This window comes from Moschus berezovskii, chromosome 5 (assembly GCF_049115385.1).
Source record: "Moschus berezovskii isolate FMDL1 chromosome 5, NW_MosBer_1.0, whole genome shotgun sequence".
Taxonomy (NCBI): Eukaryota; Metazoa; Chordata; class Mammalia; order Artiodactyla; family Moschidae; genus Moschus; species Moschus berezovskii.
In genome coordinates, this window is record NC_142464.1 from 7,734,672 (window position 1) to 7,757,443 (window position 22,772).

The 22,772-nt window shown below is 40.3% G+C and overlaps 1 protein-coding gene across 2 annotated transcripts; it reads left to right on the forward strand.

Moving 5' to 3' along the window:
* Positions 1-13,363: 13,363 nt before the first annotated feature.
* NPY1R (neuropeptide Y receptor Y1) lies at positions 13,364-22,749 on the forward strand. 2 transcript variants are annotated; one of them, XM_055435010.2, is made up of 4 exons: positions 13,364-13,637; positions 14,838-15,036; positions 19,745-20,594; positions 20,702-22,749. In XM_055435010.2, exons 3-4 carry the CDS (start codon positions 19,896-19,898, stop codon positions 21,152-21,154), a joined length of 1,152 nt encoding a protein of 383 aa, XP_055290985.2. In that variant the 5' UTR covers positions 13,364-13,637; positions 14,838-15,036; positions 19,745-19,895; the 3' UTR covers positions 21,155-22,749. The 2 variants fall into 2 exon arrangements, with proteins under 2 accessions (XP_055290985.2, XP_055290986.2); XM_055435011.2 differs by lacking the exon at positions 14,838-15,036.
* Positions 22,750-22,772: the final 23 nt, after the last annotated feature.

Here is a 22,772-nt window from a genome sequence, read left to right on the forward strand (position 1 = left end):
TAGCTGAGAGCAAGAAGAGGTGCCCCTTCAGCTAAACATCCAATAGGCACCTAATCCCACCCCCACTGAGCAATTTACTAGCCCCGCCCCTAATATACCCCCATCAGTACTCCACAATAGTCAGGAGGCTGGAAAAATTCCTCACAGGCCTTCTGGCAGGACTTTCCCTACTCTGGGACATGCCCACACTTCACACTGCTGCTGCTAAGTCACTTCAGTGGTGTCCGACTTTGTGTGACCCCATAGACGGAAGCCCACCAGGGTCCCTCGCCCCTGGGATTCTCCAAGCAAGAACACTGGAGTGGGTTGCCATTTCCTTCTCCAATGTGTTAAAGTGAAAGTGAAAGTGAAGTCGCTCAGTCGTGTCCAACCCTTAGCGACCCCACGGACTGCAGCCTACCAGGCTCCTCCATCCATGGGATTTCCTAGGTAAGAGTACTGCAGTGGCTTGCCATTGCCTTCTCCGCTATCATGTCTTAAAGTAACCTTCGGTGGCCATTGGATTTATTAACTGTTCATAAATATTAGATGAATATATACATCTAGTTATAACAGACTGAGTTATGGGAAGGACATGCTACAGTAGAGCAGCTTCTTATATAACGTGCAGCTGTCAATCAAGACTGTCAATGAACAACTCCCTGGATTAGGCAAATGGCCATTGCCTTTAAATCTCTGTACCCCAGCTCTTCAGGGCCATCGCCTCCCTTGGCGGGACCCATCTTTCTCTTGAGAGATGGGTTCTTTCTTTCTTTATTGTCAATAAACTTTATTGCAAAAGGGAAGAACTTAGGCTTTTTGCGTCCTTACGGAGAACCAAAGCCCATGGAGGAGGTCTCTAATTACACTTTGAGCTCTGAATACCTATGCCATTAACAAGCACACATTACAAATATATGGGTAGAAAAATACCTTTTTTGGATCTGCAGAAAAATTTGATGGTCATAAACATTATTTGTTTCCCCTTCATATTGGGTAAGGGGGAAGACAAAGAAGAAAGAAATATTGTTGATAAAATTTCCTATTATTTTTGTACCTTCTCTATCCTGCAACTGGTAATAATTCTATAGTAACATTTAATTCATTCTTAAAAGTTGTGTTTCTTAAAGCAAATTATTCTATATCTAATTACATTATTTAAGACTTTTATTTCAAAAAATATTAAAAAATGAGAACATGGATTCCTTTAGAAACACAATATTCTACCAAAAAAATTCACAATAAGTCATATATGCTTCCCTTTTGTAGGTTAAAACTCCTCAAAAAAATGTTGATAAATATCACCTCAATACTATTTTAAGATAAATTTCCATTTCTTAGTGAATTTTCATGGCTAAAATATTAAATCTAGTTTTAAGTCTAAATATAGCTTTTTTTGTTTAAGTGGAAATGAAAAGGAAATAGTTTATTTATTTTTGGTATGTCAGTTTATTTTTAAGTCTTTAAAAAGGATGTTTAGAGAATGGGTTCAAAGCATAAGCTCAGAATCAAAAGTGGATATGGTTGAATGCTCTTCAAAAATGCATCTGTTATTATCTTCTTACTTTTATGCTCATGGATAATCCAGCTTTTAATAGTATATTATTCAGCAAGTAGAAAAAGTTATGAGACATTTTCGTTACTAGACATTATATTCCTTTTCAAAGGCAGTGAGGTCCATCACTCAAGCCTACACTGAATGCGGAAAGCAGAATTCAACATTTAGGAAAATAAAAAAGTATAAGAAGAATCAAGAAGAGTCTAGTAATCATATGTAAAAAAGGTATATATGTGTGATTCATGTGTATACAAATAATAATAATCATCATAGGTACAAATGCTAAAGATATTTTTTAATGTTTGAGATGAACAAGTGGACTAGATTTGTGATGTTTGTAACTTATATAGTCCTATCCTACTTCTCATTCTTCAATCCCTCAACAAAACTTTTTTCAGTATCTTATGAAACACCAGATATTATTCTAGATGCTAAGCTTCAAGAAGTGAAAAAAAAAAAAAAAAGTTACTGCCTTCCAGAGATTACAGTTTAGCTGTAGATCTGTGGACTATATAACTGTCTACAATATATTGTGTTTGAAATAAACTCAGAGTCCAGTAGGAATACAAATAGGAATATAAATACAAATTCAGCCCATGGGGGGAATCTGTAGACATGGGAGATAAATCTAGGAGAGGGCTTTGTAGTTGAGAAGATATTTGAACTGAAGTTGAAAGAATTGGTGCAAGTTAAACCAGCAGATGGAGGGGGTGGGTAAGTAAAGAGTAGGGGAGAAGACACAGAGGTGATAAACAGCGACATTCAGAGACTGAAGACAGCTCAGTTTAACCAAAGTTTGGGAGGGGACAGAGGATCACACTGAAAATGTTTGTTCAAAAGAACACTGTTCACACTTTTCTTGAAGGCTCTAGAGAGAAACTACTTGATTTCAGCTGAGAAGTTTTATCACTGAACTGCTTTGACAGCAGCTGGTGGCAGAAGGACCATTCAGTAGAGAATTAGAGCTTGATGGATATAAAAGAACACATTTGAGAGATATCATGCTGTGAAATCAACAGCAATGTGTGACCAGTTGCCAACTGACCCATCGCACTTGAGACCAGTTGAATCTGAGTGTGTGTAAGAAAGGGCAATGCCGGGAATGATCCTCAGGTTCTGGCTTGAGGGGCTGAGATGATGGCACGGGTTTGGATCACATCCACTAGCTGTGCAGCATGTTTGCCAAAGAGACCTGGAGAGGTCTGCACTTCACATGGAGTACAAGAGAGTCATTGATGGCAGAAGGTATGACTATGCTTCATTGTGAAAAAATACAGATGAAGAGCTCTGTTAAATGTGGGAATTTCAGAGCTGATCAGGGAAGAGACAGTAGCAGGAAAAGCATGGGGTATAGGTTTTATTTGACCGGTCTTGAACAGGCTTGCATGACAGGGAAGTTTCTCTCAGCAAGACACCTCCCAGAGATAGCAGTATGGGCTACGACTCAGAAAGAGCATGGCACAAGGAGACCCCTGTGGAGAAGAAGAAAATAGAGAGTGATTTAGAGACATTTAGAAAATGCCACTCACCAGCAAGATGGGGAGACTTGGGTCAGAAAGCTCTGAAGGGCAGCATCAGATGAGTGTGTTTCATTGTTGCAGGATTTGTCATTTATGGTTAGCAGATGTTGAGTGCAGTTTCTCAGAGTACATAAAGTAGGTAGGCTCTAAATAGCTAAAAATATATTTATTTGGACTCTATTAGATGTGTGAGAATTTGAGATTGGTGCAGTCTGGCATTGGTGTCTTGGTCTGCTGTGAAGAAGTAAACAGTATGGACACCATTTTAGGCTAATACTCAGGGGTCATCACTGGCTCACTGATATAACGGGATCCTAGTGAGAGAGACACCTAAGAGATGCAAATCCTGGGGAAGAAGGCTGACAAACAGCAAGTAAGAAAAGAGAACCACCTGAATTGTAGTTAGTAAAGTCAAAGGAGAATAAAAGTCCAGGAGAGGATGGTCAAATGAGACAAATGCATCATAAAGAAAGTCTGAATTCTGTCCCCAGGTGTAGTCATTGGTGACACAGGCAAAAGTAGATTCCAGTGGGCCACTTGAGGCACACTCACAGCCTGGAGTGAAAGGCTTCATTCCTGGAGGAGTGGCCAAGAGAATCTCTGACAAGGGTGGACAAGGGCGAGGAGTTGTTTTTGTTTTAAGTGTTGAGTCAAGAAAAGTGAGTTGTTGAACAAACTGGTGGTTTTGGTTATGTTATTGTTGTGTAACAAACTTCTCAGAATTTAATAGGAAAACAACAACTCATAGGATCTATGTGATTAAGTCAGTCAGCATCTCAAGAGGGGACAACAGCAATAGCTTGTCTGTGATGTGGTATTTGGGGCATCATCTAGGAAAATTCAGAGGGTTGGTATGACTTAATGCCTGGAGTCTGGATCAGCTAGGCTGGAGGACTCACTGCCAAAACGAGGGATGTGAAAGAAAATAAATACCCTATGGTAAGCAGCATTATTTACTTCTTTTTATGGCTGAATAATATTGCCACCACATCTTTTTTATCCATTCTTCTGTCAATAGACATTTAGATTGCTTTCCTGTCCTGGCTATTGTAAATAATGCTGCAATGAATATTGGGGTGCATGTATCTTTTTAAATTAAGGTTTTCTCTAGATACATGTCCAAGAATGACATTTCAGGATCATCTGGTAACTCTATTTTTACAACATGGATGGATCTAGAGATGATTATACTAAGTGAAGAAAGGCAGGCAGAGAAAGACAAATCTGATGATACCACTTATATATGAATCTTAAAATTTATGCAGATGAACTTATTTACAAATCAGAAATAGACTCACAAATAGAAAGTAAATTTATGGTTACCAAAGCAGAAAGAGGAGGTAGGGACAAATTAGAAGTCTGAGATGAACAATATACACTACTTGATATAAAATAGATAACCAACAAGGATCTACTGTATAGAACAAGAACTATACTCAATGTTTAAGATTAACATATAAACACAACTTGATGTAAAACAGATAACCAATAAGGATCTACCGTATAGAACAAGGAACTATACTCAATGTTTTGTAATAACCTATAAGGAAAAGACAAGGCTGTGGTCCGTGTGATCAGATTGACTAGTTTTCTGGGATTATGATTTCAGTGTGTCTGCCCTCTGATGCCCTCTCGCAATGCATACCGTCTTACTTGGGTTTCTTACCTTCGTTGTGGGGTATCTCTTCACGGCTGCTCCAGCAAAGCGCATTCGCTGCTCCTTATCTTGGGCGAAGGGTATCTCTTGATGGCCTCCCCTCCTAACCTTGAATATGGAATAGCTCCTCTCAGCTCCTTGTCTAACTCAATGAAACTAAGCCATGCCGTGTGGGGCCACCGAAGACAGGCGGGTCATGGTGGAGATGTCTGACAGAATGTGGTCCACTGGAGAAGGGAATGGAAAACCACTTTAGTATACTTGCCTTGAGAACCCCGTGAACAGTATGAAAAGGTAAAATGATAGGATACTGAATGAGGAACTCTCCAGGTTGGTAGGTGCCCAGTATGCTACTGGAGATCAGTGGAGAAATAACTCCACAAAGAAAAAAGGGATGGTGTCAAAGCAAAAACAATACCCAGTTGTGGATGTGACTGATAGAAGCAAGGTCCAATGCTGAAAAAGAGCAATATTGCATAGGAACCTAGAATGTTAGGTCCATGAATCAAGCAAACTGGAAGTGGTCAAACAGGAGATGGCAAGAGTGAACGTTGACTTTCTAGAAATCACTGAACTAAAATGGACTGGAATGGGTGAATTTAACTCAGATGACCACTATATCTACTACTGTGGGCAGGAACCCCTTAGAAGAAATGGAGTAGCCATCAAGGTCAACAAAAGAGTCTGGAATGCAGTACTTGGATGCAAACTAAAAAAATGACAGAATGATCTCTGTTCGCTTCCAAGGCAAACCATTCAATATTACAGTAATCCAAGCCTATGCCCCTACCAGTAATACTGAAAAAGCCAACGTTGAACGGTTCTATGAAGACCTACAAGAACTTTTAGAACTAACACCCCCAAAAAATGTCCTTTTCATTATACAGGACTGGAATGCAAAATAGGAAGTCAAGAAACACCTGCTTTAACAGGCAAATTTGGCCTTGGAGTACAGAATGAATGAGGGGAGAGGCTAATAGAGTTTTGACAAGAGAAACAAATGGTCATAGCAAACACCCTCTTCCAACAATACAAGAAAAGACTCTACACATGGACATCAACAGATGGTCAACACCGAAATCAGATTGATTATATTCTTTGCAGCCAAAGATGGAGAATCTGTATACAGTCAGCAAAAATAAGACCAGGAGCTGACTGTGGCTCAGATCATGAACTCCTTATTGCCAAATTCAGACTTAAATTGAAGAAAGTAGGGAAAACCACTAGACCATTCAGATATGACCTAAACCAAATCCCTTATGATCATTCAATGGAAGTGAGAAATAGATTGAAGGAACTAGATCTGATAGAGTGTCTGATGAACTATGGACAGAGGTATGTGACATTGTACAGGAGACAGAGACCAAGACCATCCCCATGGAAATGAAATGCAAAAAAGCAAAATGGTTGTCTGAGGAGGCCTTACAAATAGCTGTGAAAGGGAAGCGAAAAGCAAAGGAGAAAAGAAAAGGTACAAGCATCTGAATCCAGAGTTCCAAAGAATAGCAAGGAGAGATAAGAAAGCCTTCCTCAGCGATCAATGCAAAGAAATAGAGGAAAACAACAGAATAGAAAAGACTAGAGATCTCTTCAAGAAAATTAGAGATACCAAGGGAACATTTCATGCAAATTTGGGCTCGATAAAGGACAGAAATGGTGTGGACCTAACAGAAGCAGAAGATATTAAGAAGAGGTGGCAAGAATACACAGAACTGTACAAAACAGATCTTCATGACCAAGACAATCATGAAGGTGTGATCACTCACCTAGAGCCAGACATCTTGGAATGTGAAGTCAAGTAGGCCTTAGAAAGCATCACTATGAACAAAGCTAGTGGAGGTGATGGAATTCCAGTTGAGCTATTTCAAATCTTGAAAGATGATGCTGTGAAAGTGTTGCACTCAATATGCCAGCAAATTTGGAAAACTCAGCAGTAGCCACAAGACTGGAAAAGTCAGTTTTCATTCCAATCCCAAAGAAAGGGAATGCCAAAGAATGCTCAAACTACCGCACAATTGCACTCATCTCACACGCTAGTAAAGCCATGCTCAAAATTCTCCAAGACAGATTCAGCAATACGTGAACCGTGAACTTCCAAATATTCAAGCTGGATTTAGAAAAGGCAGAGGAACCAGAGATCAAATTGCCAACTTCCGCTGGATCATGGAAAAAGCAAGAGAGTTCCAGAAAAACATCTATTTCTGCTTCATTGACTATGCCAAAGCCTTTGACTGTGTAGACCACAATAAACTGTGGAAAATTCTGAAAGAGATGGGCATACCAGACCACCTGACCCACATCTTGAGAAACCTGTATGCAGGTCAGGAAGCAACTGTTAGAACTGGACATGGAACAACAGACTGGTTCTAAATAAGAAAAGGAGTACGTCAAGGCTGTGTATTGTCACCTTGCTTATTTAACTTATATGCAGAGTACATCATGAGGAATGCTGGGCTGGAAGAAGCACAAGCTGGAATCAAGATTGCTGGGAGAAATATCAATAACCTCAGATATGCAGATGACACTACCCTTATGGCAGAAAGTGAAGAGGTACTAAAAAGCCTCTTGATGAAAGTGAAAGAGGAGAGTGAAAAGGTTGGCTTGAAGCTCAACATTCAGAAAACAAAGATCATGGCATCTGGTCCCATCACTTCATGGAAAATAGATGGGGAAACAGTGGAAGCAGTGTCAAACTTTATTTTTTGGTTCTCCGAAATCACTGCAGATGCTGCTTGCAGCCATGAAATTAAAAGGCACTTACTCCTTGGAAGGAACGTTATGACCAACCTAGATAGCATATTAAAGAGCAGAGACATTGCTTTGCCAACAAAGGTCCGTCTAATCAAGGCAATGGATTTTCCAATGGTCATGTATGCATGTGAGCGTTAGACTGTGTAGAAATCTGAGCGTCCAAGAATTGCTGCCTTTGAACTGTGATGTTTGAGAAGACTCTTGAGAGCCTTGGACTGCAAGGAGAGCCAATCAGTTCATTCTAAAGGAGATTCAGTCCTGGGTGTTCATTGGATGGACTGATTCTGAAGCTGAAACTCCAATACTTTGGCCACCTCAGGCAAAGAGTTGACTCGTTGGAAAAGAGTCTGATGCTGGGAGGGATTGGGGGCAGGAGGAGAAGGGGACGACAGAGAATGAGATGGCTGGATGGCATCACGGACTCGATGGACATGAGTTTGAGTGAACTCCGGGAGTTGGTGATGGACAGGGACGCCTGGTGTGCTGTGAGTCATGGGGTCGCAAAGAGTCGACAAGTCTATGTGACTGAACTGAACTGATAAGGAAAAGAACCTCTCTCTATGACTCTTTGTGACCCCATGGACTGTAACCGCCAGGCTCCTTTGTCCATTGGATTTCCCAGGTAAGAATACTGGAGTGGATTGCCATTTCCTTCTCTAGGAAATCTTCCCAACCCAGGGATTGAACCTGTGTCTCCTACCTCTCCTGCACTGGCAGGCAGGTTCTTTACCACTAGAGCCACTTAGGAAGCCCTCATAAGGAAAATAATCTCTTTCTTTCTCTCTTTGTGCATATACACATACATATAATTGAGGGCTTCCCTGATAGCTCAGTTGGTAAAGAATCCACCTGCAATACAGGGGACCCTGGTTTGATTCCTGGGTCAAGAAGATGCACTGGAGAAGGGATAGGCTACCCACTCCAGTATTCTTGGGCTTCCCTTGGGGTTCAGTTGGTAAAGAATCAGCTTGCAATGTGGGAGACCTGGGTTTGATCCATGGGTTGGGAAGATCCCCTGCAAAAGGGAAGGCTACCTACTCTAGTATTCTGACCTAGAGAATTCCATGTCCTGTATAGTCCATGGGAGCACAAAGAGTTGGACACAACTGAGCGACTTGCACTTTCTTTTCTCCAACATATAACTGAATTACCTTGCTGTGCACCTTAATGTCTTGAGAGTCCCTTGGACTGCAAGGAGATCCAACCAGTCCATTCTAAAAGAGATCAGTCCTAGGTTTTCATTGGAAGGACTGATACTAAAGCTGAAACTCCAATACTTTGGCCACCTCATGCGAAGAGTTGACTCATTGAAAAAGACCCTGATGCTGGGAGGGATTGGGGGCAGGAGGAGAAGAAGGGGACAACAGAGGATGAGATGGCTGGATGGCATCACCGACTCAATGGACAAGAGGTTGAGTAAACTCTGGGAGTTGGTGATGGACAGGCAGGCCTGGCGTGCTGCGATTTGTGGAGTCGCAAAGAGTCAGACACGACTGAGTGACTGAACTGACTGACTCCTTAACTAACACAACATTGTAAATCAACTCTACTTCCATCAAAAAAAATACCCTAGTGGCTTTTACTCCTTTCAGAAAGAAGGGAAAGTCCACTGAAGCGAGGGTATGAGGTAGAAGGCTGGAGGAGAGGGGTGGCAAATTGAAATAGCTTCTAAGAGGAGGGGAATTGGGAGTCCCCAAGCCTGAGAATTTCTGAGTAACATTTAAGGCTCAGCTGAGATTTTGAACTTCTTGTTGTAATACTCTGCACAGTTGAGTTATTTCCAGCAATATACAATACTAGTGGAGAGTGGTAGCTATGCAGTTTCCTAGGGTAAGAAGGGTTGGGTTATACCATAGACCATACTTGGATATAAACCTCATTCTAAACTTATTGATATGTGTACCTGAGAATAAAAAAAAAAAAAGATTTAGCTAGACCTTAAACAAACAGGTGAATGAGGAATAGTTACCCTAGCAAAGTGATACCTGGGAACATTTCATACCACCTCTGTGCTAATTTGCCATATTATTTAAATGCATATAAACGAATCTTGCTCTTATTTTGGGGAAAAACTGCTCAATCTCAAGATGGGAATTAGCCTTACATCATGGGACCAAGTCCGATCTTCTGATGTGCTGTGTTGAGAAGGGGTCTAATGCCAAGCCTGGGATTTTGGGGGTGGGGTGGGGTGGGCGGGATGAACAGAGACCTTTGTCATGGACAATGGAAGGTCAGTGCTGGTGTTCATCCTAGCCCTTCTCTCTAGCTATACCTACTCCTGTTTGAAAGGATATGAAGGGAGTGGTAGTGATTACAATAAAAAGTGATAGTAGTACAATGACAAAGCTCTTTTCATTATACCATGTAATACATACATAGCATTACATTTTTGTAAAATAACATTACACATTTATTGAATGTTTAAAGAGTGTCTAACAGGACAAAATTGCAGAAAAATGTTCAAGTATTTACTAAGTAATTTTAAGATCATTGTCATATAATCTCTTCTGACAGAATTTTCTAACAAATGCTCTAAATTTGTAGCCTACTTCCTTGAGTACATTCCCATTTCAAATCAAGAGCAAATCTATGACCAATATTTGGTTTCTACTATACTATGAAGATAATTGAATTGTCTATATACTTGCAGACTAACATTTTAATTAAATCAATTGTCACTACTTTCTGTTAATTCTCTCAAAAAGGTAGCTGAATAAAGTGACTGTACGGATCATTTGTACTAACCAATTTAATCAAAGTTCTTTACCTACTATATTTTATTGGTTCAAAGATGAGTACTTTAAAAATATTTTAATATTCTGAGATTTAATTACAAATGATTGTATGTCATTTCTTTACTGGAAGCATTTTTTCTTTCTTGGTGGTCCATAAAATAACATTGCAACTTACATTCTATGGCATCATAGATTCAAAGAAAAGCAGTAGGTAACTCACAGAAAGAAGGAAAAATTTGCATCTAGTAATTCATAGAATAATGAACTGATTCACCAACGTACTTCACAGTAAGTTCTATCCAAGTGGAATTTCCTTCTAATCAATATTATCTACATTCTAATTTTCACAGGTAGCATTAATTCCTGTCAAGATTTTTCAGTTGACACAACATTGCTAGTCAACTACACTTCAACAAAATTAAATAAAAAATATTTTTCTGAATGATGTTGTTATAATTCTCATGTATCAAGACCTAACAACATTTCAGGAACTTTAACCTTTATAGCAGAAATTCATCAGGCAGCCAGTAAAGTAATTGCAGTGGGTAAATTTCAGAGTCAATATAGTGACAGACTTTTATCTGTCCAAGGAGTGAATCATGGAATTTACCACACCAGACCATAAAGCTCTTCTAATTTTTAAATGATAAAACTGAGATCTACAGAGGTTTAAGGTATAGATCCCATGCTTCTGTTTAAATGGTAGAACAAGACTGTTGCCTGAGAGAACATGAGAATAAGTCACTAATTTAATTCTCCCAATCAGGATTTATAGATCTGGCTGTTGTGAAATTTCACAAGATGCAAAAAATTCTCTCCCTCTAGCAAAGGTTAGGTTTTATCTAGCTTTAATCTCAAGTAGGAAAGTATGCAACTGACAGTTCATAGAAAGAAAAAAAGATCTTTAACACTCATACTTTTTAATCTTTTTGAGGAATTCAGATTATTGTTTAACACATTTTCTGAGCAATTCATACTACTTTGCTTATTTCAGATCTTCTATAAGGTTACATTATAAGAGGATCTTATTATACTGTGTGTATAAGTTTTTTATTTCACATATTGCAAAAAGTATTTAGTAAACGATATTCCTAGAAAACTGTATAAATCTGTTTTCATTCAGAGTTTCAAAACCTCCCTTTGTATCATAAAATTTGAAGTAGAAAAAAGTCTTTGAGACCAATAATTTTTCAAAGATTAGTATTTGGCATTAATGTCTCAAGAATGCAGCTTTATAAATTGTCCTTGGTGGGGACACTTTATAAAAAATTAAGACGATGACTAAATACAATGGACATCATAATTTGGGCATTCTTGCAGACATGCTTTTATTAGTATTCCTGGAAAACACAGAAAAGAAAGTGCCTAATGACTCCAAATTATATTCTTAAATCTAACATATTTGCTGATATAGCAAATTGGTTACATAAAAATGTATTCTTTTTAGAGAATTAAATTATTTCATTTGTAATTCTTGCAGCAGAGTAAAATCATCCAATTTGATGATGAGGAGTTGGGGTAAATTTGTTTCTATGAACAGAATGTGACTTAAGGGATGGAGTAAACAGAGAGTGAATAGAAACCTAAATGAGTTATTTCTCTTCAAATAATTGAAACTCCTAAAGTGTCTATGTTTTCATCCTTAGTTTAGAAAATAGAAAGTATATATGCCATTTTACTATTCTTTAATCATTAGTGGGTTTTTTAAAAATATGATCATATGTAATGTTATAGTATATTTATTACCCTATGGTGGTATTTTGATTCTTGGTCATAATCCCTTTCCCACTTTATTAAAATACAGTGCTCAGTCATATATGACTGCGCCCCATGGACTGTAGCTCACCAGGCTCCTCTGTCCATGGAATTTTCCAGATAAGATACTGGAGTAGGTTGCCATTTCCTACTTCAGGGGATCTCAACCCAGGGATCTAACCCGTGTCTCTTTTCTCTCCTGCATTGGCAGGCGAATTCTTTACCACTACGGCCACTTGAGAAGTCCCCTTATAACCATATACCTAACGACAAATATTTTAGAAATCTTTTTTGAGGGGGAGGGGCTGCAGAGATTATGTACAATTTATATAAATAATGAGATATAATTTCTATTGAACTTTAAATAGTATTTAATCAGTCTAACAATTAGAAAAATAAGACATTTTCCAACAAGGGTTAAGTAATTCCATTTGTTTTGGAATTTTGTTCTGTTTTTGTTCGAAAGCAGATTGCAGTCATAGTTGTTATAGTAATAAAGCTTGTAAGTGTCTCCTAGGCAGTGTTCCGTATCTTTATTAGGAAGACTTTTTATTATTTAACAGTTTGATTTGGAAGAAGTTGTAGTCATCTACATCAATAAACAGTGTGTGTGTGAGAGAGAGACAACTTTGACTTTTCCAAGTACACTGCTGCTGCTGCTGCTAAGTCACTTCTGTCGTGTCCGACTCTGTGTGACCCCATAGACGGAAGCCCACCAGGCTCCCCCGTCCCTGGGATTCTCCAGGCAAGAACACTGGAGTGGGTTGCCATTTGAACTACGTAAAACTTCTAAGATCATTGTATCACAATTAGCCTGAATCATCAGGCACCAGGATGGTTTTGCTCCATCAATGCACTCCATGTACATTCTATTTTATTCTTTCACAGCGTTCCACACGGTAGTAGATTAAGTACCTAGGAAACGGCACTGACTTTCTGACTCGCAGGAGAATTTTCCATTCATGCTCCCTGAAAGGAGTAGCTCGATGTTGGGAACACATCTGACTCAACGCGTTTTCCTAGCGGAACAAAAAGAAAAAAAAAAAAGAAAACCTTCAAAAAAGCCAGTCCATCTTATCTGAGATTTGCTACTTGTGGTTTTAAAAGGTCTTCTCTTTGTTCACTGTTAAAACAAAACAGAAAACAAAACAAAACAAAAAACTTCTGGTCTGGCATAAGACACATCCGAACATCACAAGAGAGGCGAGAGACACAGGAGCGGCGCAGTCGGAATGGGCTTAGTACCTACTTCCCCGGAGCTGGGTTTCTCTCGGCTTCCCGCACAGCCTTGGCCGCGAGATGGCACCGACTGCCAGCGACGGCGCGCTGGCGGGACCTCAGCCCGGCGCGTCGCCTCCCTGCCCGCCCCTCCGAGCGCCGAGCGCGCACCCCGGCCGGGGCGCGTGGACGGACAGCGCGCGCGGCTCTCCGCTCTGCCTCTCGAATTCTCCGCGAGCCTCCGGCGAGACCGCGGAGAGGGTGCGGGGGGCTGCGGCGCACCCGGCTGTCACGTGTCCGGGACTAGGTGGAGCTCAGCTTCGGGGGCGGCTCTTTCCTTCCCCACCGATCTTTAGGATTTGTGCCGGAGAAACACCCGCGGTCTTTCCATTCCACTCCGTTTCCTTCCGCGACCGTCCTTTTCGCTTTAATAAACGGGCCAAAAGACGGATCCAGCAGAAAGGGTAAGTTTCAAGTGTACACTTTTGAAGGGACTGACTTTTGAGAGATCTCTCACTGAAAAGGTGAAGGGATGAGAGAGGAAGGAAAGGCTTGTGAGTCCCGAAATGAGGAGCCGCAGGCGCCCGGGCAGACCTCGGTTCGGTCCCGCGCAGGCGATAGCGAGATGCCCCGTACCACCCGCCACCCGGGACCGCTGCGGTGTGGGGTGGGCGTCGGTGACCCAGGTTCTGTACGGGGTCCGAGTGCCCCTTCTCTGGCCATGGTGAGACTGCGTCCCCCTTCCTTCACTGTCTGACATCTATCCCGAGCCTTTGCGGGGCGGCTGCGCTGGGGTTTTGCGAAGGAACGTGCCGCTGGGACAGCAGAAGGAGGGTCCTCCTCGGCCCCGCGTTCCGCTCGTGTCGGCGGGGAGCCGCCCCGGGCCAGGTGGGCGCCCACTGCGCTTCCTGGGTGGAGCCCTACCCCCAGGAGCTGGCCTCTCCCGTCTGGCTCCGCGCACTAAGAGACGCCGTGTTCCCTACTTCCGAGTTTCCAGCATCCAACTCTTGAGCTCCTTTTACACTGGTGGTGGTGGTGGTGGAGCGCCACTGGGTAGGAAATTGTGGATGAATTGGAGATGGGGATGGCCAAAGTGGTCCATTGGTCTCCAGGTAGACTGGAGAAGGGAGAATGTTTTAAGGGCTGATACCGGGTTCGATCTCTAAGATCGCCTGAGAAGGGAATGGCTGCTCACCCAAGTATTTCTGCCTGGAAAATTCAATGGACTGGGGAGCCTGGTGGGCTACAGTCCATGGGGTCCCAAAGAGTCGGATGGGAGTGAGCAACTAGCACTCCACTTTTCACGTTGGGCTCTGCTTGTTTGTTTCTGGCTGTTGTGGATGTTTTCTGCTTCGCCGATCTCATTGTTATTGGTAGAGACATCTCCAGACAAATGGATGGCAACTGTGTGTGTGTGTGTGTGTGTGTGTGTGTATGAGTGAGTGTGGCGGAGAGGGAGGGGGTGGAAGAGTTAGGAATGAAGACAGTCTGGGGCAATTCACCTAGTTACACAATATGAAAAAGGTGGGCGCGTAAGCGTGCCGACAGGAATTTTGATTTAACACATCCCATTTGTTCTTTGATAACTCAGGAAAATCTAGCGGAGAGGAAAGTGAGGGAATGTGTTTTGACATTCCTTTCTTTTTTCTTCTCTTTTTTTAAAGGGCTTTCAGATTTGCCTTCTCACCGTGATCCCAGGGAAAGGATAACTTGCCAGGTGGCACATGGGCAGGGGAAGCACAGAGCTTGCCTGGCTCTGCCTGAACGGGAACCCCCAGCAACAGTGTTGCTTCCCCGGTGAGAGCAGAAAGCTGTCTGCCAGGTTGCGTTGCATACCGATGACCAAAGACCTACTGCTTTTCGGTGGGTGACTGCTGCTTTGTTAGTCTTTCCTTATATTATAAGGCAGTTGTCTGTTGAGCAAGCCCTCCCAGAAGAGAAAAAAACAGAATTATGTAACTCATGTCCATGAACTAGCAATAACTTTGGTTATTAACAAGGTTAATTTAGTAAGTAACAAGGCTGATACTTCTTTTCCAAAAAGAAGTAGTTGAGCAGGGAGTTGAGCAGACAGTTTTGAATAAATGATAAAATGTACCTGTAGCAGGTTATGACCAGAGAGCTGTTTTCTCAGGTTGTAACAGCTCTAGGAACAGCAAACCATAAAGGCCAGTACTCTAACTGGAATGGAGAAACATTTCCATTTGGAAGGGGGCTAATTTGCCAACTGGTGATGTATGTAGTGTGTCTGTTTTGTTCCTAGGAGCACGACAGCTATATTGAAATTAAATAAACATCCGTTTTTTAAAAAAAAAAAATTTTTCCATTCGTTTTTATTTTGCAGTGTCTTTAGGTCCCTACTTCGTTTTAGAGGTGTATATTGGAATAATATGTATTAAATCATTTTCTTTGTCAAAGATGTGTGTAAATTCTCAATTTGTTATTTTTTGACAACTATCATCCTTGAGATTATGTTTAGATATGCTGAAAATACACCTTTTATTTAATGCAGAACCGTTTTACACAAGTGGAATGACATACACTTAGCAAAGGAGTCTTTTGAATACTCTAAAAAACAATTTTCATTTTCTATGTAGCTAAAGTAACTTCTACTTAATAAGAAAACTGCTATTCCTCAACAGGTATGACTAGCAAATATAATTTCAAAGGGATATAAATTTCAAATATAAATTCAAAGATAATTTCAAAGACTGGAGTTTCAGTAGATTTAACCTAAATTCATCTGCAAGAAAGCTTTGTGGCCCATAAACTGTAATAATTTAATAAGTGTTTGCATTGAGTCCCATATGTAGTGACTTTTGTCAAAGTCAAAATAAATTTTAACTTAGATATAGATGCAAAATAGATATAAACTGTATATTTCTTTGTTTTCACTGAGAACATCTTGGTGCCTCCATTACCTGTTACGTGGATTAATGCACTAGCCTCTAAATGAACCTACCTACCTGTCCTGTCTTAAGTTCTTGAAAACAACGGCTAGAGTAAGAATTTTAAAGCACTATCATAGGACTTCATGTCTTTACCAGAGACTCTCCGGCGAGGCAAGTCCTCATCTAGTCTCAGAGACAAGTCAAAGGCTGTCTGTGGAGTCACACTCTGCAGTCTGTTTCTCCTCTGCTTACCCTCCAACTACTGCCCCATAGTCCCTCCCTTATTTGTTTCACTTCTCATCTGCTCGCACCACACACACTCCAGTCATAAGGATTTTGGCTGTGTTTTCTACGTGGGCTGCCTCCCTGAGGCTCCCTGGCTCCCTCCCTCACTGCGGGGTCCTCTTCTCAAGCAGTCAGACACCTTCCAAGCCACCCAGCAGCAATGCACTCCCAATAATCCCAGGTCCCCTGCCTTGCTTTGTTCTTCTTTACTGTACTTACTACCATCTTGTGTGCTGTCTCTTTTACTGATTTATTTTTTCATGTCTTTCTCTGCCCATAAGACTAGAAACCCAGTAGGAAGGTCACTGTTGTTTCCATGAAAACCACGTCTGACACAAAATTGTGTCCAACAAATATTTCTTGGATGAGTGAATTCTCTTTCAGAAACAATTCCTTTTTTAGTTTTTCACGAAGTGGAACATCCCCCACACCTGACCTAGTAAAATGATTATTTTAACTAGCATCTATTTTGCATGTAAAAGGACTATGATAGTGTAGACAAGGAAGTCACCAACAAACAAACAAAGAATGCTGGGCCATCAAGCCACCAGCCACTGCAGCTGCCCTGGACTGTGTACCCTGAGGGAATTCACATAGGGAAAAACAGGATACTGGCCCTGACAGTATTTCAGTGAGCCCAGACTCTTGTATCTTCTCATACATAGAAATACATTAAATTCATTAAATTCAGGTGTCTTGTTTTCTTTAACAGTAATATTTTGATGTTCCAACTACCTGATTTTTGTTGCAAAAACTCCTACATATGCTGGCTCCTCCCTTATCTCTCTGGAGCAGTCCCTCAGAATGATCTGAGAGGGTGTCTACGGGGCTTGAGTCTTCAGTGTGTCCACCAAATAAAACATAATTCTCAGCTTTTAGGTCATGCATTTTTTCCAGTCAACAATGGAATTCAGCTATTGATGTTAGTATTAACTCATGTAAAAGCTTTCCATCCCAGTGTCTACTACTTCATCAGCCATTTTTATTCTAAAGCTGATATTTGTAAGGTACTATGAAATGAACATAATATCTACTTTCAAGAGATAATATTACAATTGAAAGGAGACAATTAAGATTCAAGGGACTATATAGTGGTTTGAAAGGTGGGTAGAATTTGGATGGATGATGAGGAGCAGAAGAGGCAAAGATGCAGAAGCTATAGCGGGCCAGTGCCCTTGGTGACTGTGAAGGGACTGGTGCTGCTGGGACAGGGCATGCCCCGTGGGGTTGTTAGACCAGAAATGAGGGACAGGATGGTGGTGTTCAGGTGTCAGGCCAGCCCAGAAAGCACAGTGATTGCTGTGTCGCATGTTTCACCGGGTCCTGTGTGCTGACAGGGGGCCGTGTGGAGTTAGAAGATGCAGTTTCCTGTCATGCTAGTTCTACCAGTAAAGAAAAAGTCAGAAAATTGAGCTGTAATGTTAAATTACCTTTCTAGCAACTTGACTCTGAAGTATGATGCGAGATTTTCTTGAATTCCTAAGAGAGTAGCAGTGAAGTGTATAAACTACCATTTGTAAAACTGCTAGTAGGAAGTTGCTGTCTGGCACAGGGAGCTCAGCCTGCTGCTCCCTGATGATCTAGAGGTGTGAATGGGCGTGGGAGGGAGGCTCAAGAGGGAAACAGTGTATGTGTGCATGTGACTGATTCACGTTGTGGTACAGCAGAGACCAGCACCACATGGAAAGCCATTATCCTCCAGTTAAAAAGTGTTTTTCTTGAATTCTTAAATTCAAAATTTCCAGATAATTTTTAGATTAGCACTTGCTTCCCTTCAGTTCATTTTCAGACACTAAGAGACAAAGATATCCTTTCTCTTTGGTACTCTTGAGAGAAAAGTGTGATACCAGGGAAGTTCAGGAGTCTTTCCAGGCTGCTGACAGAGGAGAGTTTCTATAACATTCACACTTGATATCATTCCACTGCCTTTCCTAGCCCTGATGCTCCCATTCTCATTACATGGTAGCAAGCTTTACTTTTACTCTTCAGTTTTATAAGCTGTGGTTTTATAACAGACAACACCTCATATTCTAGAAAGCAAAAGCACTCAAGGAAAGATTCAATAGTGGCACCACTTAAAAAGCAAAAGCATATTTTATTCATGAAATTTCTTATCTCCTTTTCAATGGAAGTAAATCTGCATGATTTTCTTTATTGTTCTCACAGAAGAAAGAAAAGAACCGCAATTCCCTTTCTTAACACAGGCACAATGGCTTGTTAATTAACATAAGAAACCCCATCTCATATATTTACTTAGTAATCTAAGGGAAATCAGAGATTTTTTTTTTTTTAAGAAGATTTTAAGGTCTACAAGACTGTTGTCTGTGATTTGTTTTGTTGGTAAAAAAAAGACTATTCCTATTACAAAATGCTGTGAAAGATCAAAAGTACAACTAAAATTTACATCTCAGCCTTGTGTCTGTATACAGTCTAGTGGGGAGGGAAGATATTTACATGAACAAAGCCTTAGCAATCCATAGAAAGCTTCTGACATGTTAATAAAATCACTGAATCTTTAAGTCAGAAATAACTTCAGAGTTACCCTAGTTGAATCCCTTACACATCATGAGAACTTTCCCAGACTTTCTAGTAGCAATTACAAATTATGTGTGGGGAACAGTTTGCAGGCAGTTTGTTCCATTTGATTAAACTCTTGTTCCTCATAAAGATGTGAAATAGTTTTAATATAATCCACTCCCCTTGGTCCTACTTCTAACTTGAGTGGACATAATATTCTGAACCAGAAGCCATGAACCAAATGCTGCCAATTCAGAATGGGAGAAGATGTGTGCATGAGTCCTAGGAAGTCTTTTCTGGATTAAACATCTCCTGTTCTTTCAGCAGTCCTTCATAGGACAAAGTTTCTTGGTGATTCACTGAATTATCATTTTATTAAGGTACTTGTGCCAAATAGTCCTCTCTAAAGAGCAGTTCAGTGTATGATGGGGCTATTGCTATCAATACAATTTGATAATTTTTTTTTTTAATAAGAGAAAGAATTAGGTACAATTTTTTTTTTGTTTTCCTTTGTTAGTTTCATATCTGTTTCATATGTTCTAACCTGTGCATTGTTTTTTTATATGTTAATATTCTTACAATTTAAGAATGTGCTGATGGTCCTTTATGTAAGACTTATAGGCAGGGGATTTATACACAGTTTACTAATGCACAGAACACTACATTTTCCTGAAACTCAATACATAAGTACATTCAGTTAAAAGTATTAGTAGTTTTTTCAAATTGTTTGGACCATTTCTGCTATTTAAAAAAGATGTATATATAGAATACATTTTGTTTATTTCAGTGTCTTCACTTTAAGTTGTACTATGAGTGAGAACTTGTTGCGACTGCCCTCAATAAAACTGATAAAACAATTGGTCATTTTCTCTTTACAGATTGTTCAGTTCAAGGGAATGAAGAATTCAGAATAATTTTTATAAATGGATTTTAATATAGAGAATAAAAATAAGTTGACTCTTTGACCTGCTTTGAAGAAACATACTGTCCATTTGTCTAAAGTCATCTATAACAGCCAAACCAGTCAAAATGAATTCAACATCATTTTCTCAGGTGGAAAATCATTCAATCTATTATAACTTTTCAGAGAAGAATTCCCGATTTTTGGCTTTTGAAAATGATGATTGTCATCTGCCCTTGGCCATGATATTCACGTTAGCACTTGCTTACGGAGCTGTGATCATCCTTGGGGTCTCTGGAAACCTGGCTTTGATCATCATCATCTTGAAACAAAAAGAGATGAGAAATGTCACCAACATTCTGATTGTGAACCTTTCCTTCTCAGACTTGCTTGTGGCCATCATGTGTCTCCCCTTCACGTTTGTCTACACGCTGATGGACCACTGGGTTTTTGGTGAGGCAATGTGCAAGTTGAATCCCTTTGTGCAGTGCGTTTCCATCACCGTGTCCATCTTCTCTCTGGTCCTCATTGCCGTGGAGCGGCATCAGCTGATTATCAACCCTCGGGGTTGGAGACCAAGTAATAGACATGCATACGTAGGTATTGCTGTCATCTGGGTCCTTGCTGTGGCTTCTTCTCTGCCCTTCCTGATCTATCAAGTATTGACAGATGAGCCATTCCAAAATGTGACCCTTGACGCGTTCAAGGACAAATACGTCTGCTTTGACAAATTTCCATCAGACTCTCACCGGCTGGCTTATACCACTCTCCTCTTGGTGCTGCAGTACTTTGGCCCACTCTGTTTTATATTTGTTTGCTACTTCAAGGTAGGAAAGCCTTTTCCCCCTACCATTTTCATCTTTACCTTTTTTTGACAGGAGTACTCATTCAGTGAATGGTTCTATTTGAATTCTTTATTTTTTCCCTCCTGTAGATATACGTGCGCTTAAAAAGAAGAAACAGCATGATGGACAAGATAAGAGACAATAAGTACAGGTCCAGTGAAGCCAAAAGAATCAACGTTATGCTGCTGTCCATCGTGGTGGCGTTTGCTGTCTGTTGGCTGCCTCTCACCATCTTCAACACGGTGTTTGACTGGGACCATCAGATAATTGCTACCTGCAACCATAATCTGTTGTTCCTTCTCTGCCACCTCACAGCCATGATCTCCACTTGTGTCAACCCCATATTTTATGGCTTCCTGAACAAAAATTTCCAGAGAGACCTGCAGTTCTTCTTTAGCTTTTGTGATTTCCGGTCTCGGGATGACGACTATGAGACCATCGCCATGTCCACCATGCACACGGATGTTTCCAAGACGTCTCTGAAGCAAGCAAGCCCAGTCGCACTTAAAAAGATCCACACTGACGATAATGAAAAAATCTGAACCTGCCATAGCATTTGGTCCCAAATGATTGATATCTGCTTAAAAACAAGCACAACCTGAACGGGCTTTCATTACCTGTTCTCTTACGGAATGGGACTGAAATCATTTAAGGAAGACCGAGATTTTCTTGTTTTGCTTTTTCTGCTTTTGTAGTAGCTGTCATAATTATATCTGGAACAAAATGTGTGGGCTTTAGAATCTTTTGGCAATAGCTTTGATCAGACATCTTTGAAGTGCTTTTTTTGTAAACTTATGCATAGAGTAGAAAGGCTTTTATATTGTATTTATTAGAAAGAAATTTCTTTAATATATTTGTATAAACTGACTTTAGAAGCACTGTACCCGATGTTCTCTCTCCATTGAGCCACCCTGGCTCGGTGAGATTGTTGGTAGATCGGACAGTCCTGCCTAAATGAGATTGCCAATAGATTGGGCAATCCTGTGCAGTATACACATGCATTCAGCCTGTTACACGTGACAGCTTGCAAAAGCAGCATTCAAGATGTGAATGCCTAGTCTGAAGTCGTTCAGAAGTGACTTGCATTGTTTTTGAAATTTTAAGACAGGGTTTAGTTTGCCCCTAATTGATTATCACTTCTGATGAAAAAAAATGCATTTAAAAATACTCAGTGATGAACATCATGGGGAATTGGGTCATCCACAAGAATTAATTGGGAAACCAGTTCCCTAATCTCAAAACTATTTTTGTTCCTGACAACCAAAGGATTTCAGAGTTTAACAAGTAAATTAGTATTGCTGCATAGAGTTGGAATACATTTATTTGAATGAATGGTCAAGAGGCTTCCGTTCTTCATGGACTGTTCAGTGTTTGTCAAGCTTTCTGGCATAAATAAATATGTATGGAACTTAAAAGCATTTATTTCTAGCTTATAATATATATGACCACGAAGTGTATTTTCTATACATCAGTGCCTACATAGTTACTCATTTTTAACGTTCAGTGACCTATTTCAAAGTTCAACAAGGTGTACAGTTTTGAAAGATTGTCCACCGTGCCTAGAAGCAGTGAATACCAGAAAACTGAGGTCAGTTCCTGTAGCTCATGTTAACATGTGTGAACTGTGCTCCTTGTGGAGTCTTACCAATCAGGCACTGTGTACCACGGCATTTTGTCATGTTAATATATTCATACTTCATGCCATGTACCCTGTAATCATTATTGAGCCTCAGAATCATTGGGAGGAGAGATATTTTTAAAAATGAGAATATCTTCGATGTATTATACAAAATATTAAATGTGTCTGATTTTAGAAGGGCAGACATTTTCTTTACTAAAATTGTTTCCCCATTTTCTGAAGTCTCTTTTGTGTCTCTCTTTAGCTTCTTCTTTTTTTTTTTTTTCTGTTTTGGTCCCTTGTCTTCCCTCCTGTGAAGCATCCTTTATCTGCGTGCTAATAAAGCATTTTCTACCTTGTAGTATAACCCTTGGTGTTCCAGTCTCTCTCCCTGTCTTCCTGAAGCTTAATGAAGACAGCAACAGTTTTATATGACTCTGTGTCCCAGTGTATTTAGCAAAATGCAAGCAAGTATACAGAAGGTTTTTTTAAAAAAATTCCTTAAAAATGAATAAATAATGGTCCAAATCCTTCTTTCTCAT